An 18436-nucleotide genomic window follows, 5' to 3' on the forward strand; every position below is an offset into this window, starting at 1 on the left:
TATTCCCAACAGTCTGTGAATTGAGCCCTGATTTTAGTGGATGCAGTTTTGTTGTCTTTGTTTCTCTGCTGCATATTACAGCAGGGCTGAATCTGTGGTTACCTTGGTTTCTTCAGCTTCTGCTGGAGTTCCCGTTGCATGGGTTTGGCTGTAAAATAGTTGCAGCTGCTGTTCCTAATAGATAAAAATTCATCTGCTACTGTAAGCACTATCACCGTGATGATTAAAGTAAACTGATTCAATGGGCAGTGTAAAATAAAATTATTAGGTTGTCTTTAAAAAATATTAAACTTTCCAGTTAAATTTAGCATTCAGTCTCTGTGTTCTTACTCGTTTATCTCAAGAGAAAATAATAGGACACAGACTTCATAGCATTGTTGGTAAAAGGTTGTGTTTTAAATCTCTGACCACTATCACTAGTTTTTGTCTGATTATGGAATCATAATGGAATCTTGCTGTCAAGATAAAGCAAATAGAATATATTTGCTAGTAGATGAAAAAGAAGTGTGTATTTACAAACACAGTGAGAAGCCACTGGAGATAGAAGATAGATCACTAAGTTTATCAGTCTTTTAAAGGATACAGGTGAGTGCAGGTGGGAAACGGATGTATGCAAATTAAATCCTTCTATTACCTTTTGCTTGACTGTAGAAATAAAGAAACTCCTGTCTTGGTTATCAGGTCATAGATGTGAGTTTGTCTGTGTATGAGACAATGAGAGAAAGAGCCCTCTTTTTTTAAATTTTTAATGCTAATTTTTAATGTATATCTTTAATTCCTTTTTTGTACTACAGTTATATTCCCTACAAGTTGCAAATTATGTTATTTTGTTTTGGTTTTTAGAGAGCAGATAATAAAACAGTCAACAGAACTCGTCTGCAGGGCTTACAGTGAGTTATATGCAGCTGTGATGGATCCTTCAAATGAATACAAGGATCCAGAGACCATCCTACACAGATCTCCTCATCAAGTTCAGGCACTCCTTTCATAGTCTTGCGTCCCCCAGATTAATCAGAATCCATAATTCTGTATTTCTTGAGTATTTGCATTGAATTATTTTTCTGCTTTGAATTTGGATGTGTAACTGTATAGTTAAAATATGTAGGAATGCAGTTTTCTTTAATCTGCTTGGCAGAAGTCTAGTCTTTCCTGTGTCTTTGAATACTTTCAATAGGCCAGAAAATAGAATATAGATTGAAAATTATTTTAATGTATTTCTCTGATGGAAGTGGGCCTTGACAATGTGCAATCTCTTTGAAAAAGGAGAAAAGCTTTTTTCCTTGCTGTACATAATCCTTTCAACTACAGGTTTAACCAGTGTCTGTTATGACCTCACAAATATTTTTATTTGCTCTATTGTCTGTTCTCTCACTCTTTTTCTCAGCCTGCCATCAGTAAAGACCGATAACTGAAATTTTAATACAACTGATACACTTTGAATGACTCATGCATCACTTTGCAGCTCATAAATCATTTCAGAGTACTTGATGCTCTTTTGCAAATCCTGTTGATAAAATCTTTGAGGCAAAATTTGTGTGTTGTTTTTGCAATATATTATCTGGTGTTTTCTGTCAGGAAAAGAAATGTTTGAACTACACGCTTGTACATAACCTGGAAGTTAATGCTTTAAATTATTTTTATAATTCTGTTTTACTGGAAGGGTTTTGGTTTAGTGCAATTGTTTTCAGTAAGAATCCTTGTATCAGCTGAAGCATGCTGATCTCCTAAGGCTGGGACCAGTAACAATGTAGGTTAGGAAAGTGGTTTGTACAGCAGTATGGCCATTCCTCCCTCACATGTACGTTATTTTTGTTTTGTTTGTTTTTATATATGGAAAAAATCCATCTGCTCTAGTACAAGTATTTACTCAGTTCATAATCCACCAAGAGATTTTCATGGTTTACATGACTTGGGATTTTGTAGGAGAGCTGAGGAGTGTAGAAGTCCCAGTCTGATGCATAGAAAGCCATAAGTGAAGCTTGCATTTCCTTCTTCCTTTTTTGCAAGCTGAAGCTTGCCTGTGTAGAAGCTCTGATATTACAGAGGTATGATTTAGGGGACTTCTGCTTCCAGGAAAAGAGGAAAATAAGTAGGATATTTGTTCTCCTTTGGGTCTTGTGATAATTATGTGCCAATTCCTTAAACATAGTTACTTTTTATTTTTTATTGTTAAAAGAAAAACCTTCAGGAAACAAAAAGTTAGTAAAATGGATTTGTGACTAGGTTTTATTTTTCATTTAAAGGCTAATTTAAGCAAACTGTTTTGTTGGAAGCATTTTGCTTTTTCTTCTCTTTGTTACTGTAGGAGTGCCACAGAGTTATTACAGTTGCCTGAGTTTAGTCTCACATTATATGTAGCTTCTTTTATGTACATGAAGAGGGAGAGGAGCAGTCATTCATATTGAATAACTTATTTTACTTTTATTAGTAGTAATAGTCCACATATAAAATACATACTTAGTGGCAGCCAAGTCTGCAGCTTAGTGTATGCTTGCAAAAGAGCAAGGCATAAAGAGCAGCAGCAATACATTTTAGCCTTTTGGAAGACTCATTGCACAAAATGCATTCAGTGCACTCAGAAAGCAGCTTCTGTGGTAATGCCACAATAAAGCAATAGCTCCTTTTCCAAATGGGAGTAATTTGTTGGTATAGAAAGTGTAAGTGTCCCTGGAGTTCTTGGGCCAGGCATAAATCTTTCTGTAAATATGAATGTTAGATTTATTCTGTTTAAAATCTCTAGACCTGTAAGACAAAAAATTCCAGAAGCTTAGAAAAGCTCTAGTGGAAAATTACCAGGTAAGTCTCTTTATATTACTGAGATTTTGCATTGCCATATTATACCTTCAGGCGGCTGTTCACTGTTGTTTAATAATGTTAATATTGCTTAATATGCCTGTAATTATTATCTAATATATGAAAATGATATCAGTTGTGAAAGGACTATAAATTAACTTGAGAGCATACTCATAAGAGTGAATTTTCTCCTGAAATAACGCTCGACCTCAGCCTCCAATAATCAGTAGCCTGCATGAGGATTAGTAACAAGTTGCTTCCTATCTTTCATTCTATGTAGAGACTTACTCATTATTTTGTCTTCTCTTGGTAAAAATGCAAAAGCTATAAAAGTTGTAGTTTAGGAAAATTAAAGTCAATTGCTAATTTTGGTCTGTGCAATTAAAGTTAATGACCAATGGTCACAAATAAGAAAGGGCATAAATAAAAATATTTGACTTACTGACTCTGTCTTCCATGTTTTTACTTTCTCTTGCTTGCCTTCCTATGAGTAGGAAGGAAAATGTGATTAGATTTTGACCTGCCTTTTCCATCTTGGCTTTTCTGACCGTTTTATTTTACAAGTTCCCAGGATTTCCACACTAGGAACCTTGAAGCTGCAGTCCCCTGATCAGCTAGAGGATCCACTGCAGTAAATGAAATCTCTCTGGGTGTTGGTACCTGGCCTGTTTTCAGACCAGTTGCTGCAGCTCTGACTTGAGCATCCCATGCCAGAAGAGATGCTCCCGTGGCTGGGCTGAGTCAGTCAGCCCTTCTGCTGTTGGTCCTTGTTACTTTTCCTGGAGGGACGTGGCTTTTCCTGGAGAGAGCAACTCCTCACTCTGTGCTGGGCAGTGATGGGGGAAGGTGGGAAAAGAGAGGGGTTTGCACACTGCCCACAGCAGGCAGCACTCCCTGCCTGTGACACCCTGACAGCGCTGTTCTGAGAACAGATGTGTTGTCTGGTACAAAGAGCACTTTCCTGGGAAGTGGGAGAGCTGGGTTCTGGGCCAAAGGAGTTTGGAATCAACATATCCCATCTTCCTGGCGAGCACCCAGCCCTCTGACTATTGTGTAGTAGGAGATGGGGCAGGTCTGCTTCTTCTCTTTTGAGTTCAGCAGCTGTGTTTAAATCAGTGCAAAATATGGGAGGCAGGAGATGGAACAAGCAAGGAGGAGTGTGGCCCTGTGGCACGTACATAAGGGATCTCTGAGACTTCCAAGGTCTGGATCTTCCTCCATTTGTTACATCAGGACCTTTTCTTTGATTCCAATATATGACCCCCTGAAACAGAATCAGGTTCCCAGGACTTTATCACCCACAGAGTATCCAGTGAGCATCAAGATAAAGAGTTGGGCTTGGGTTGGACCCAAGGTGATTGGTCGGTGCTGGTGGCAATTCCTATGCGTTCACTCCTACATGTACAAATTCCTCCTTCCTGCTTTATAAATGTGCACACCGCTGAGGAAATACAATATTAAAGTTGTTTTACTTACAGCAAGCAAGCAGCAGCCCAGCCATGGTGATTTTTTATTTTCTATTACAGGAAAAGAGAAGTTTGCAGGGGTTTGGAAAGGCAATAATCTATTTGTTTTGCGGCACTTCAGAGTGCTCCTCCCTGTTCTCTAAAATTTATTACTCTAGCCCTGCATTTTGTCTGTTAGACTCAGCTGTAATTATTTTTATTAATGTTTTGAAATATGTGTTCAGGGAAAATACTTTCAGAACTGCTAAACTTTTCCATTCGCTTAAAAAATATGTAACTGTTCTTTGATCCCTTTGCTTGGCTTGCTGAATCACTTTGTGGGCAACCCAGGGGGTGGGACACTTATAAAATTTTGAAAATTAAACAGAGAGGTTAGACATATTTCCATGAACAAAACACACCCTCCAGAAAGGAACACAGTCATGGGTGTGGGTTTATTTGAAATTTACTGCCACCTGCTTCTGAGGGAGAATGTGGGAAAAGAGACATTTGCTTATGAGAACACCCATCCAAAATGGCCCAGCTAGGGTTAGATGCTGCAAATGGATGTTAAATTGATGTTATATTAGAGAAGTTCAGAGGATTTTCAAAAATCGTATATTCAACTCACATATTGAATTTACTTGTTAAAGATTTCCAGAACTGCTACATCTTTTCCCCACCAGTCTTAAGAACTTTACAAACTTTATTTCAAGCCAATCCAGCAACTGCTACACGAGTTCTAACCCTTGAATATTTACAGTAAAATGAGATGCTTTGAGTCAGCCAGTGCATACAAAGCAGTAGTTGAACTCAGAACAAATGTGTTTCTTGAAAGAATTTCAAAAAATGGGAAATTAATGTAATTTGAACTTGGATATTTGTCCTGAGGGGTAGGAGAGGCAATGCCATTCATGTGGCAGGGCAGATCTCTCTGGTGGTCCGCTACACAGTAGGAAATCGGCTTCAGCTTTTCAGAATCAAACTCCTTAGAAGTTTTTAAAGGTGCTGGTATGCTGCTGTGCTGTGCTAAGCTGTTGGTTGCCCAGCGAGGTGGCTGAGCTGTGATCCAGTGGGGATGTCCCTTCCTGGTGCGCATTGTTACCAAATGCTTAAAAGGTGAGTAAAATTCTTGGCACACAAAGATCCTTTTCCAATATCCTGACTATCTCCATCCTTCAGTAAAGAGCCACTTTGTGCAGTGCTAATGCAGGTCTGAATAAACACAGGACATTGTTCCTGGCTTGGTCCTCCACCAACTGTTTATCTGCCTGGAGATGGTGCCGGTAGATTTCCAGCAATCTGCAGAATCCTCTGGTGCAAAGCTAAGGAAAGGCAAAGCCCAAAGGAGCCCTTTACACCTGAAAATGCACGTTTTTGTACATTACTGTGCATATCCTGTGTGCATTAAGGCCTAAATGAGGGTACAACCCCCGCATGCTATAGTTGTCACACTGACTTTGCATACAATGGAAAGATGAACCACAAAGGCTTTGCTCTTAACAAAAGGAGTTTGTTTTGACTTCCTTGCTTTAGTAATAAGAAGACCTTGATGGAGCAAGATATGGCTGAAAGGTGTTTGATAGATTACTGCAGAGGAGCTGGTGAAAAAGAAAGAGACTGTTGCATGTTTCATATTCAGACAATGAAGCTTTCACTTGCTGTTTCGTTCACAGATGTGGCATTGTCAAATTGCAGGAAAACGCCTGGCAGACTGTATCATTGACTATTTTAGGGAGGAAAAATAATCAGAACACACTATTTATAGAAGCCACACAAATAAGTACTGAGTTCTTATCAGCCAAAGATAACATTAGTTGTGATTTATCAAAGTAATCTTTATTTTATGGAAAATGGATAATAGGTTGTAATTTAATCCTCTGTGAATGTAATGTATATTTCAAAGGGTTCTTTTTTGTCAATAAAACCATTTGTTGTACTCGTTAAACTAATTAGTCTGGTTGCTGTTGCTTAGGACAGGATAAAAGATGCCCATTAATGAAAAAGGGGAGGAAAAGATGGGTTTGAAAGTTTGTGAAAAATTTTGTACTCATTACAAGCCAGTTTTCTGATCAAAACAGATTTCGCCTCTCACTGCAAGCCTGTGTTAACTGAGTTGGTGCAGATTATACATTTTTCTTTTTAATTTAAAAATAAAGGATTACCCCCAAAAATTAATCTAATCTGTGCTTTACCTGCTCCAGGCATCAGGGTCTCCTCCAACTTTTTTGGCTACCAATGCTGGCACAAGCTGAGCCAGTAGGGAGGGTGATGTTCCTGGCTGCTTCTCCCTCCTCTCTGCGTTTTTTCCACCATGTGCAAACACATTCCAGGAGTCAGAGAGAAAGTGAAAAGGGAAGAAAATTGAGCTGTCTGGGTGCATCTTGTGCCAGTCCCTGGCCAGCCATGAAATATTTGCTGGATGAGAGCAAGTTTTGCAGGGGCAGAGCATGGGGCTGAAACTCTGTTGAGTCTTGGCGCTGGGAGGGGTTCTGGCAGCAGTGCCAGGCTCTAGAGGCAGGACATGAGATCATTCTTTGGATCTGCAGTTGACCTTGAAAGATCAGAAAGTCAGAAGAGGGTATATATTTTATTCTAATAATTTTTCCTTTTTTCCTTAGTGTTTTGGTATCCTTGTTTGTAGCCTGGCAGCTTCATGAACTTATAATAGGAATTTATGAATGATTTTTAGAGAATGACTCTTAAAAGGCTGGCTAAGCTCTTAAAGGTCTTCTTCCTTAGAAATGTCTCAGAAAATGCTCCTCAGAAGGACCAAGTTATGGGGAAATCCTTCATGGTCTTTTCCTGGCTGTCTGTAGCACTTTTGCCTGATCATCCCAGTTTCTTGATTCTCCTTGTACCCTCTGTTGTAGAAACTGTCCAAGTGCAACATTTCTAATCATGAATTACTGCATCCAGTGGTTTCAAAATCTCCTGGACACAGAGGTGAGAAGCCTTGGTCACACATCCAGCTCCCAGGGCCCCACTGGAGAGACTGTAGAGCACATCTGCCCTCTCCAGCCCTTCCCCACCTTGGTCTGAGGACACCTGCCTACTTCAGCAGGAGAGACTTGCCCCTGTACACAAAGGACAGGTTCTCTGCAGCCTCCATTACCTCTGTCCTGAGTGCAGTTCACAGCTTGGGATAGGGCTGTCCATCTCCTTCTCAGCTGAAAATAACAGAAAAATTACCAGATAAACTATTTGATTTGTGTAGGTGAAATAAAACCTTCACTTCAGCAGCCAGTCAGTCAGAAATGAGTGTCAAGTCCAACCCTTCTACCTTTGCATCTGGTGGCCCTGCTGCCTCATAGCTAAACACTGTGGGAATAACAAAGCTTTATCTTGGTGAAGATCCATCCCCACCCAGTCCACCCCAGCAGAAAAGACTGGATGTCTTCTCATAGCAGTATTTTCTACTTTTAACACACTCATGCAACATTTGGTTATTTTATACAATACACGAATTTCTGTTGACCCTCTTCCCCTGGCCTTCTTGGCAGCAGTCAGGAATATCACAGTAGTGATAACGATGTGTCAGATCTCTAATTAAACAGGATCAGTTTAGAAAGTCCTTTGAGTTTTATGTTTCTATATCCAGAATGGCAAAAGGACTGAAAACTGCCAAGCATACCCAATGCTGCATCAAAAGCATCCTGGCCAGGAGGGTGAGGAAGTTGATTGTGCCCCTTTAATCTGCTCTTGTGAAATCCCACCTGGAGTGTCGTGTCCAGCTCTGGGGCCCCCAGCATAAGAACAACATGGACTTTTGGAAGCAGCACCTCCCCCCCTCTGATTGCTAAGGCAGAGCCTGGGAAGAGAGGTGATTTCCACACGGGGAAGTGCAGAGTCTGTTCCAGTAATCCCCACTGGGCAGAGGAAAATAGTGACCTTCCTTTCAAGCTCACATTTTTATGTAAACACTGAATGAATGACCTGGCTTCTACTTCGGGGAATTGATATGGACTGAGAAAATTGCAGAAAGGTGAGATGTGGTATTTTTTACCGGTAGTTTTTCTGTCCTGGAGAGCCTGTGTTGTCTTTCATAAACAGGTGAAGAGGTGTCTGTGGTTTTGAACATGTTCTTCCTTTTTCTTCTTGGAAATCCACTCTCAGTTAGTCTGGAACATTAGATAAACTGGTGCTAATGAAATAAAAGGTTTTATTAGGTTAGACAATGGTATGCAGTGACTTAGAGGACAAAGTCAAATATTTACTCAGGCTACAGGAAACAAAACAGCTAAAGAGATCCCAAGTAAAACAGCTGAAAATAAAAATTTCATCTGTCAGGTAGATTTGTGAATTAATTAGGGAGTTAATGTTATGTGAAGAGCAGTTGATTTTTTTTTTTCTGACTTTCTGTTGTAAGTCTTTACAGTTACCGCCAAACACCCAAACTTTGGCTCAACTCTGCAAAACTCTTCAGCATATGATTAAGACCAAATGACTTCATGGGAATGTAAACATGTACTTTACTTGGAGTCCAACAGGTGCTTGAGGCCAAAAGACACCTCTTGTTGAGGACTCACACTGATGTCAGGAGCACAGGACTTGGTGCTCAGAGTGATGCTTTTCTGATCAGGTCAAGAAAATTGCCTGGAAGAGATTAACTGTGCTGTGGAATTGCTTATCTCCCCCCACAGACACCACAGTGGTGACCAGTTTGGAGACAGCTATCTGCAAACTGGAAACTGAGTTTGTTTGGGTTGGCATAGCTTTAAGTAACTAGAGATTCCAGCATGGCCTAAAATACCCTTAAATGCCACAATCCCAGCAGAAACAAAATAATTTGATGGGCACTTACCCAGCCAGGTACATACACACACTCCTGTCTGTATTTTTCTGGACAGAATGTGTAGGCTGCAACCTTTCCCAGATATTTTTGAGCAAGATCCTCCTCAGCACATCCAGGATGCCATGAGACCTAAGTTCTGCAAGTGCCAGCCTGGAGCCCAGCTCATGAACAGCCTGCTGCTCCACACTCCTCATTCGACAGGTGCTCACCCTGACTGCAGCCACAGCAACAGGAGTTGGTACAGCAAAATTGAGCCTGACACCTCCTAATTGCCTCTGTCTCCTCCCTCTGAAAAACTCAACAGCCAGTGCAAACCCCAAACTCCTGAGCAGAGATGACTTTACATTATTTAGTAGGCATTTATTTCTCCCATCCCCTGATGTCATATTTTCTCACCAGGTAAGCAAATACGTGCTCCTGAGCAGCACCAGCATTTCTGAGATTGATTTTACTGATTTTCTGGATGCAGAAATGCAGTGGATTTAAAATGTGCTGTTTGGGTACTGAGATTTACAGAAGCAGAAAGTTTTTCTCTTCCCGCATGCACTTACCCTGGATACATTTTCTGTAGTCACCTTCTTGGTCCAGAAAAGCTGCTACAAGTGTTGCCTAAGTGGAAACCAGAATCAGCTCAGAGCTCTGTGACTGGTGACTGAAGTGGGTGGAGCAGCAGAGGGTGAAACATGGGACTGCCTGATTTTTTCATAGTTTGTTTTTCCATTGAGTTCCCGAAGCTGTAGAAGTTTCTACACACAGTTCAGCACGCAAGTAATTCTACTGCATGGATATATTTCAAATTCAGCAGGTGAATTCAAAGGAAGGAGACGTGCACACGTCTGTTCTCGTGACCTCCATCCCACAGGCACATGAAAGGCTGCATTTCTTTGAAGTTTGGTCTCTCAGCAGAGGTACAATCCTGAAATAACCTTTAAGAGTCTACCATCACACCTGAGTTTTTTGTGGTTGCAACTGAATACAGAGAAATAACATTCTTCTGGTCAGGGGCTGAATCCAGCAAATGTACTTTAGAGGAAAACTCCCAATCCAGCTCTCTCCATGGAGAAGACCACTGACAGTGAGATTTTAACAAACCAGTAGAAAAAAAATGTTCCTTTCTGCATTTCAGTGTGTTAAAAAAATGAGCAAAAATGTATACATGTATATTGGCCAGTGTTCACCCTTTGAGAGAATCTCCCATTAACCTCAGATTTAATAGATTAAAACTAATCATTCACTACATTTTTTATCCCCTCCTAAAAGGAAAAAGAGACAAATTTAATAATAAACTGTGTAACTTTGATATTGATGCTGCTTCGTGTTAAAAGAGCAGAGAACATGGAAATGCACCAGTACACCTCTTTTCCATTTATCTGTTTTCTAAACCATACTTTTCAATAGTCCACATATTTAAAGCTCAATCTTCACAGTATATCCTGATTTTTGCTATGCAAGTGGAAATACATGGAGTGCTCTGCATTTAGATCCACATTTTTATATGATACTCATTCTTTCTAGTTTCAAGACATAATACAGAACATTTGCAAATCCTTTATGACTCTCCTATATACACATTGTTATGTTAGAGTCAAGCTGATAAATGCGTTGCCTGTGGCTGATTCCTTGTGAAAAGTCTTAACTGCAGCAATGATCAAAAGCAGGTTTTGGTCCAAAAACCCTGATGGAGAAAGAAAGCAGGAGAAAACAATGCATGCAGTGTACACTTCAAATGCAACAGAGCAAGAGTTAGCTTAAATACTTCAATCAGAAGGTGGAAAGCAATTTGGTTTGGCAGTTTGTATCTCATTGCCTGTAGATCCCAGCTCCTGAGAACAGGAAACCCTAAAATCACAGGTTAGTAAAGAAGAGATTCCCTAGAATCAGAGGAAGTGTGAGGGACAGGAGCAAGGAAAGATACAGTTTGGAGAAAGACATGACATGGAAAATGCTCACAAGAGGCTGAGATTACTTGAGGCAGAAATTAAGATACAATTGGCTCAGAAAACATGACAGGAAGCTGCTCTAGACCTTGATGGCAGAGTGAAAGGCAGAGGAAAGGCTGGCAAGCTCAGATAAAGGAGGTGGCTGCAGCCTGAGTGGGGGGGACAGGGCCTGTGCAGAGGCTGCCAGGATACAGGGAAGGAGGGAAAAGGTGTTTCTGTGGGCAGCAGGGCACTCTCTTCCAGCGTTTCAGAGAGGTGGGGAGGGTGAGTGAGCGGCAAGATCAGAGGGTGCTCGCTGAGCAGTGAAACAGAGAGGAGAAATTAATGGGGAGCCAGTGATCACTGTGGAGTGAAGGATCCTGCCATGTGCTAGAAATGGCAGGCAAGAATAAAGGCTTTTCAGGTTTCAGGTAATGACAGTTCAGACAGGCCCATCTATGTCAGAAACATCAGCACAGTGCATTGCAGATGTTCTCATGCCAGGCACAAAGAAAACCCCCTTCATTTAGAAAGCACCAGAGCCACGTTCACCTTTCCATAAACCCCAAAACCTGCAGCTGGCAGGATCCTTTTTCCCATCTGCAGTGCCACAGGCTGTATGATGCAGCCTGCAGGTGATGGACACAGGTGGGTCTGTGCCTGTCCCCTCTGCCTGTGCAGAAGATGGAGGGGCACTGGAGAGCCTTGGAGGATGCTTGGGAGAGGCAATAGGGATGCACTCGGCCAGTGGGATCATTTCAGCTTTTGGCACCAGCACTGGAAGTTAGTGAGCTCTGTGGCAAGAGAAAGGGAAGTGAGAACAGATGGAAATTGCCCTGCCTGAGCCCCAGCAGCCCTGATGCCATTGTTTGCTGATGATGTGGAGAGGTTTGCTTGGAGCAGGGGGACAAGCAAGGGAGAGCTTTGCAGAGCCTGTGGTGGAAACAGCAAAGCAGGAAATCTGGTTTTTTTCGTGGTTGTCACCACTGGTGGGGAGGTCACTTAATCTCTGTGCTTCAGTTCCCCCACCCCGGGTGCTGTAATCTCTCAGCTGGAGTCAGGAACAGGCTCCGCTCCCGGCGGGGCGGGAGGAGCCTGGGCACACACACACACGTGTGAGGAATGGGCTTCTCTGCTGCACTTTGCATCCAGAACCGCAGCTCTGGATAGGCAGATATTTTATTGCCTTGATGCTGGCAGTCTAATCTGAGTCTTTCCTCTCTCCTTGTGTCCTGCTATCCAGCCACAAGGTGCGGGAGAAAGGCAAGGAGGAGGCTCTGCCCAGCTCTCCTCATCCATCCCCTTGCGCAGGAGATTAAATTCGCTCACCTGCCCCTCTCCAGCAGTGTTGTAGATGGATGCCAGATCTCTGCCCTCACCTGAAATGCCATTTAGCAAAGATTATGAGGTAGTAAAGTGGTAAGAATAGTTGCATGCTTAAATACTAAATGAGGTCCTAAAGGCAGAACAAGCAGCCTAGCATCAAATTGTTCAGAAGGTAGCTCGGGTCTAAAGCATGGATACGTGCCCATGGAGGACAATTTCAGGGTTATAAACACCTACAGAGCCACAGTTTTGGCCCTGTCCAAGAATTCACCCAAAGTAATTGCAGCTTTAAGGTTTTGCTTATATTTTTGCTGCTGTTCATGTTTATTGCTGTTCATGTTTATTTCTTCATTTTCCACCTAGCCAGATGAAATTTTTCACTGAGAGCTGTGTCTGCTGTCTAAATAATTGTTTCTTGTATATTAGGGGCAGGACTGACTTTCTCCAGCCCCTTATACTGCTGGTTCATCCTACAAACACATTGTTAAGCTGGTCATGGGGAGTAGAGATGAGGAATGAGAGTAGAGATAGCACAGATATTTACCCTCACCTAAGTTGTCCTTATAAATACTCAAAATCTCTTGCCTAACTGAAGAGTTTTTTTACATTATACACCCTTTTCCTATTTTCTTCTCTTCTGCCCTTATCTTTTCTGTATCAGAATCATCTGACTTTCTTTATCTTGTCACTCTGACTCCCTTCTTTTATTGCTAATGCAGTTTCCCTCTTTTACCTCCCTTCCCTTGTGAAGTCTCCTTGCCTTTGTGCCCTTTTCCAGGAGCATCACCTTCTACCGCAAATTGCAGATTGTATCTTTCAGCCTTCTCCCATCGTGGCTGATTTTAATCCTTAGTCCCAGTCACTTGTGACTAATTGGATTGCTTTCATAAAATCATAGGCATTTGCACTGGGAATTTACCCGGTGGTAATCTAAATTTAAGTAGCTCCACTCTCAGTTGTTACTACTTTCAATCAGTTACTTTTCACTGTGAAAAATCAGGTTCAGGGTGGGTTTTCCTCTAACTTCTTTATTTTGAAGACCATTAAGGTGTATTCTCTAGAAAACTGGATTTCTTTTTTAGCCTTTTCCTTTGTTTTGTTTTTATTTTCTTTTTTTGTTTATTTGGTTCTTTTAACGGCCACAAAACGTAGAAGAGAAGGTTTTGCTTTCATTTCCCCCTCTTCCAGGGGGAAGAAAGGGGAAATTAAACCCAGAAGTTGCTCAAGCCCTTTCTCCTGTTTTCTATCTCTTGGCTCCCTGCCCCCAGGAGCTGCCTGGGATTTCTTTGCCACATGGCACTGTGCCAAGGAGTGCCTTCCCTAAGGCCTCAATAGCAAATCTCTGATTGCTCTAAGCACCATCTTCCTTCTGTGCTCTTTGGGCTGCACCTTCACTTTTCAGTGGCTTTTCTATTTCTTCTTCAGCACTGCTTTTACTTACAGACATTTTAGAATATTGATGACCTTCTCAGGCTGGCTGTACTTGTTTTGCTGGGGATTTTTGTTTTGTTTTTGCTGTTAATTTGTTTTTGTTTTGTTTTGGTTTATTGTTTTGTTTTCAATAGATGGACCCTACATCTCATACTGGTGGGGACAGCCATCCTGTAAGACCTCGGTGTACCCTTGGATCTCACGCAGATGAGTGTGTGTTCTCCACACCTGAAAGAGGATACAGTAGAATCAAAAAAGCTATAGGGAATGGCAATTAAAATGATGAGGAGCATGGAGCAAACTGCACATGAAGAGAAACTGAAAAGGCTGGATCGCCTCTATTTGGGGAAGAGAAGGCTGAGGAAGGATATGACAGAAGCTTACAAAACATGAAGGAGACTGTATGGGGAATAAAAAGCTCTTGCTCACCTCTTCCTTCAATAGCAGAAGTGTGGGCACTCAATGAAATTTGAATGAATTTGTAACAGAAAGTAGCAAGAAAAATTTTACATGGCAAATAGAGAAATTTGGGAACTTGTTGCCGCTGGAGGTTGTGAAGATGTACAGTACCATAAGATGCAAAGGGGCTGGAGAAAAAAGTAATGAACAATAGATCAATGAACAGATTCTAAAGAAAATAAGCCAGGATTTCCCCTCTAACCCTCCTAATTCTGTGAGTGCTCTGTGGGGCATTACATGGACAGTGGGCCTTGAGGGACACCAAGGCTTGTGTGCTGTGCCCAGAGAGCCAGGACACACAGACATGGATCTGATGTGATCTGGCATTCCCTGCACTCTCCTGCCTTCCCTGTTTATTGCTAGAGATCATTAAACAGCAGGAGCAGCCCCATGCAGAGGAGCGTGGCCTTTTGGGGAGGATGTATGCTCAGAGGATGGCAGAGTCAACAGAGGTCAGCAAAATTACAGAGGGCTCGGTGAAACTGGGACACTGGGATGCTCAGCAGGAGAAGGCAGAGGGAAGATGTGATGCAAATGGGTCTCCTTCTACACCAAACTATCTTGTTCGATAAAAATTGCAAGAAAGGAAAACTGATTTGTGGTTTTGCCCTGCTGCAGCTGATTGTGGGTTGTAGTGATAATGAAAATAATCCAGAAAGGAAATATATGGCACTCCTGCAAACTGCTACAAAGCAGACCTGCTGTGTGTTAAGGAGAAAATTTGTTGCACACAAAAGGATACTTTATTATTAAAGCCAATTTCTGCTTTTACCAGGCCTTCCTGTATGGGCTAATGGGGGCTGCTCAATCTGTAATTTTTGAAAACAATATCTATGCCCCCTGGTCTTTAACCTTGTCTGCCCAAAATGTGAGCAGTTACAGCCAGGGACCATCTCTTTGCATCTAGTACCTGAGAAAGATGATTTAATTTAGCATGTAATGCTATTCTATAAGTAGTTTTCCCTTTGAATGAATGTGCTGTAATGTCAGAGTATGTAAATCCAGTAAATACATGTTATGAGGTGGGAAAATCACTAGTGAGAAAGAGAAGCATTTTCCTGTTGTGTGCAATAACCTCTGGGAATCAGAAACACGGAGGTTTTAAACACCATTGAGCACGTGCAAGGTGAATATCAGAAGTTTGTTATGGTGAACAAACTTTGTTTATTCAAATGTATGTCTTTTGCAAGACATAATACACTTCATGTTTAGAAAATCTCCAGCCTGTAACGGAGCTGGGAGCTGGTGTGAAGGTGGATCTCCTACCACTCCCCTCCATGAAATCCTGGCCACCCTGCTTGGCCCTTCTCCCAGACAATTGTAAGCAGGAGGGGAGGCAGCTCAACTTTAGATCTGGTCCAGGATGGAAAAGACTTGCAACTCCAGTTATTTGTAATACAGAGAATGTTAAAACATGCAAGCACATAATCAGTAACCAAAGGACAATCTTTTAAAAAACAGATTTTTTTTTTTTTGGGTGCAAACTTCTTCCCACTGTCAGCATTTCTGCATGATTCCTGTTTGCCTTTTGCTAGGGAGTAGTTTCACAGTCAGCTTCAGCAAGTTCATTTTCCAGAAACCCAAACTGAAACTTAAAATAAAACTGACTTATAAAAAGAACTCCAAAATATGCACAACATAGGGGAAAAAAAGGAGAGAAAGGTTTGCCTTGAACCCTGATAAAGAGGTGAAGTGTAATACTACCCTGCTCCCTATTTACCGAGTCCAACAGGCAGCTGTGTTTGGTCCAGCCAAGTGAAAACAGCAGCAAAATGTTCCTGTTTATATTGGGACTCCTTTAAATCTGTTTTGGCTGCTGTTTGCTTAGATCTAATTTATCAGAAAACAAGACACCAGGAAAGAGTGGTTCCAGTGGAAAACCTTGAGGCAGGGATTTTTGCAGGCATCAGTGGTGCTGAGCAAAGTTGTCCAAAAAAGCTATCCAAGTCTCAGCCAGAGCCAGGCATTGCTGGTCTCCACACACAGAATCTGCAGGAGTTTGGGAGGTTAAAGGCTGGACACAAGCCAGAGGTTGTAAAAGCAGGACACTTGACTCATGGTTTGTGGCACACACTTGCATTAACATCTTTCTCCCCTACAGAAATCTTCCATCTGCCTGTGTTAATTAAGACCCACCCAGAGATGGGCTGGCCCCAGCAACAAGTCCCCTCACCACGGACATTTCTATCATTTCTTTCTATTGTAGAACATTTCTATCATCTAAAGTTGATGGTGTCTTTTTAAATGCAGTCCCAGCCCTCATGCAAGTAAAAAAAAAATAATCTGAGAAACAAACAAACAAACAAACAAACAAAAAACTCCTCAATTCCTTTTCCCCTGCTATTCAACCTGTCAGAACATCAGCACTGGAGACACTGGATACCTTTCATTTCAGGAAGGGGAAGGGAGGCACTTTTATCACCTTTTCACACCATGACATAAATAAATTAAAAAAAATGAAATGTTTCAAGTTGAGCAAACCCTCTGGGGGTGCTGCAATTTGTCAGATTACATGAAGGTTTTCGGAGGCTTTTGAAACATTTTCAGATGAAAGACTTTCTTGGAAACTGATGTCTTTCTCTCCTTTTACCCAAGGACTGTAAAATATAGCCTGAAATTCACTGTGGTTGGACAACAGAGAAAGAGATCCCCACCCCAGGATGTCATTATTGAGTGCACCCTCAGCAAATTTGCAGATGACATCAAGCTGGCTGGTAAAGCTGACACACTGAAGGATGGGATGCCATCCAGAGAGACCTGGACAACCCCTGGGGGCCCTGGGAGACCTCATGAGGTTCCACAAGGCCAAGTGCAGGGTGCTGCACCTGGCTTGGGGCAGCCTCCAGCAGCTACACAGGCTGGGGCATGAACAAATCCAGAACAGCTCTTCCCAGAAAGACTTGGAGTGCTGGCAGGGGAGAGGCTGGACACAACCCAACCATGGGCACTCCCAGCCCAAAAAGCCAAAAGTGTCCAGGGCTGCACCCAAAGCAGGGTGATCAGCAGGGTGAGGGAGGGAATTCTGCCCCTCTGTTCTCATGGGACCCCACCTGCAATGCTGCACCCAGCCCTGGGGTCCCCAGCACAGGAGGGACATGGATCTCTTGGAGTGAGCCCAGAGGAGGGCCATGAAGATGATTAGAGGAATGGAGCCCCTCTCCTATGGGGAAGGCTGAGAGAATTGGGGTAGATTTGCCGGGAAGAAAGAAGGCTTTGGGGGGACCTAACTGAGACCTTTCAGCACCTTGAGGGACCTTGCAAGAAAGGAAGGGGACTTTTCACAAGAGCATTTAGTGACAGGACAAGGGGGAATGGTTTGAAACTGAAAGAGAGTGTTTAAATATTAAGAAAAAAATTCTTCACAGTGAGGATGCAACAGTTCGTTCAGTGAAATTCTGGGTCCTCCATCCCTGAAGGTGTTCAAGACTAGGTTGGGTGGAACCTATGGCAGGGGGATTGGTCACTTCCAACCCAGTCCATTCTATGATTCTGTGACTCCTTTAACCTACAGATTATAGGAGGCAGGACTGCATGTATTTGCTGGGGTAAAGTTGCTATCTAACCTTTGTACTTTCAGTCAGTCTGTTTTGTATCTGAACTGTTAATTTTTGCTCAGAATAGTCAGGCACAGCTGTGCACGGTATTGTGATTGCTACCTGCACAACCCCTGTGATTTCAGGTTATCTGAAGAACACTGTGCTATTGAGATACTGCTAAAATGCAAATATGCACTGTGGGAATGCCCAGAAAAGATGGTTTCCCATCTGACTTCTATTTTTACAAAGGAAGATAAACATTAAACGTTGGAAAGAACAAAAACATGATGGGAGTTGAGAGCATGAGGCAACAGAAGATAGAAAAGTTCTTTAGATTAAGGTTTTGCAAAACAACAAGTACACTTGCCTTGAAAGCCACAGACATGGTTTTCACATGACAATAACTCTCACACATGGGCTCAATGTAATCTTACAAGGTATTTTTAGATGAGGGTGGCTATTGCTGCTATCAGTGTCTAACCTCAACTATCCCTTTGTGTGCCAGTTCCTTGCTTACCTTCCAAATCTCTTGCCTTGGCCTTCCACAAGAGCTCAGATTTCTGAGTCTTCTGTGTATGAGCAGATTTCTCCCAGATACTTGGTGCAGTCTGTAAAGAAAGTTTGTGAGTTCAAAGCAAGGCTTAGACAGCACCAATACATACAAACCAGAGGTAAAGGACAGAAACTTGGAAGACCATTTAGAAGGCATAGCTTTGAAAAGGTGAACAATTG

General features: G+C 42.1%; 1 protein-coding gene across 2 annotated transcripts in view; it reads left to right on the top strand.

Moving 5' to 3' along the window:
• COG6 (component of oligomeric golgi complex 6) overlaps positions 1-3238 on the top strand; it is a 54487-nt gene extending 51249 nt beyond the window's left edge. For both annotated transcript variants that reach the window (XM_054271623.1, XM_054271624.1), the window contains exon 19: positions 844-3238. In XM_054271623.1, coding sequence (XP_054127598.1) covers positions 844-991 — 148 coding nt within the window. In that variant the 3' untranslated portion in view covers positions 992-3238. The remainder of the gene's footprint in view (positions 1-843) is intronic.
• Positions 3239-18436: the final 15198 nt, after the last annotated feature.

Source organism: Melozone crissalis, unplaced genomic scaffold (genome assembly GCF_028551555.1).
Source record: "Melozone crissalis strain CALT ecotype California unplaced genomic scaffold, PUWL_Pcris_2 ptg000013l_1, whole genome shotgun sequence".
In the NCBI taxonomy this organism is placed as follows: Eukaryota; Metazoa; Chordata; class Aves; order Passeriformes; family Passerellidae; genus Melozone; species Melozone crissalis.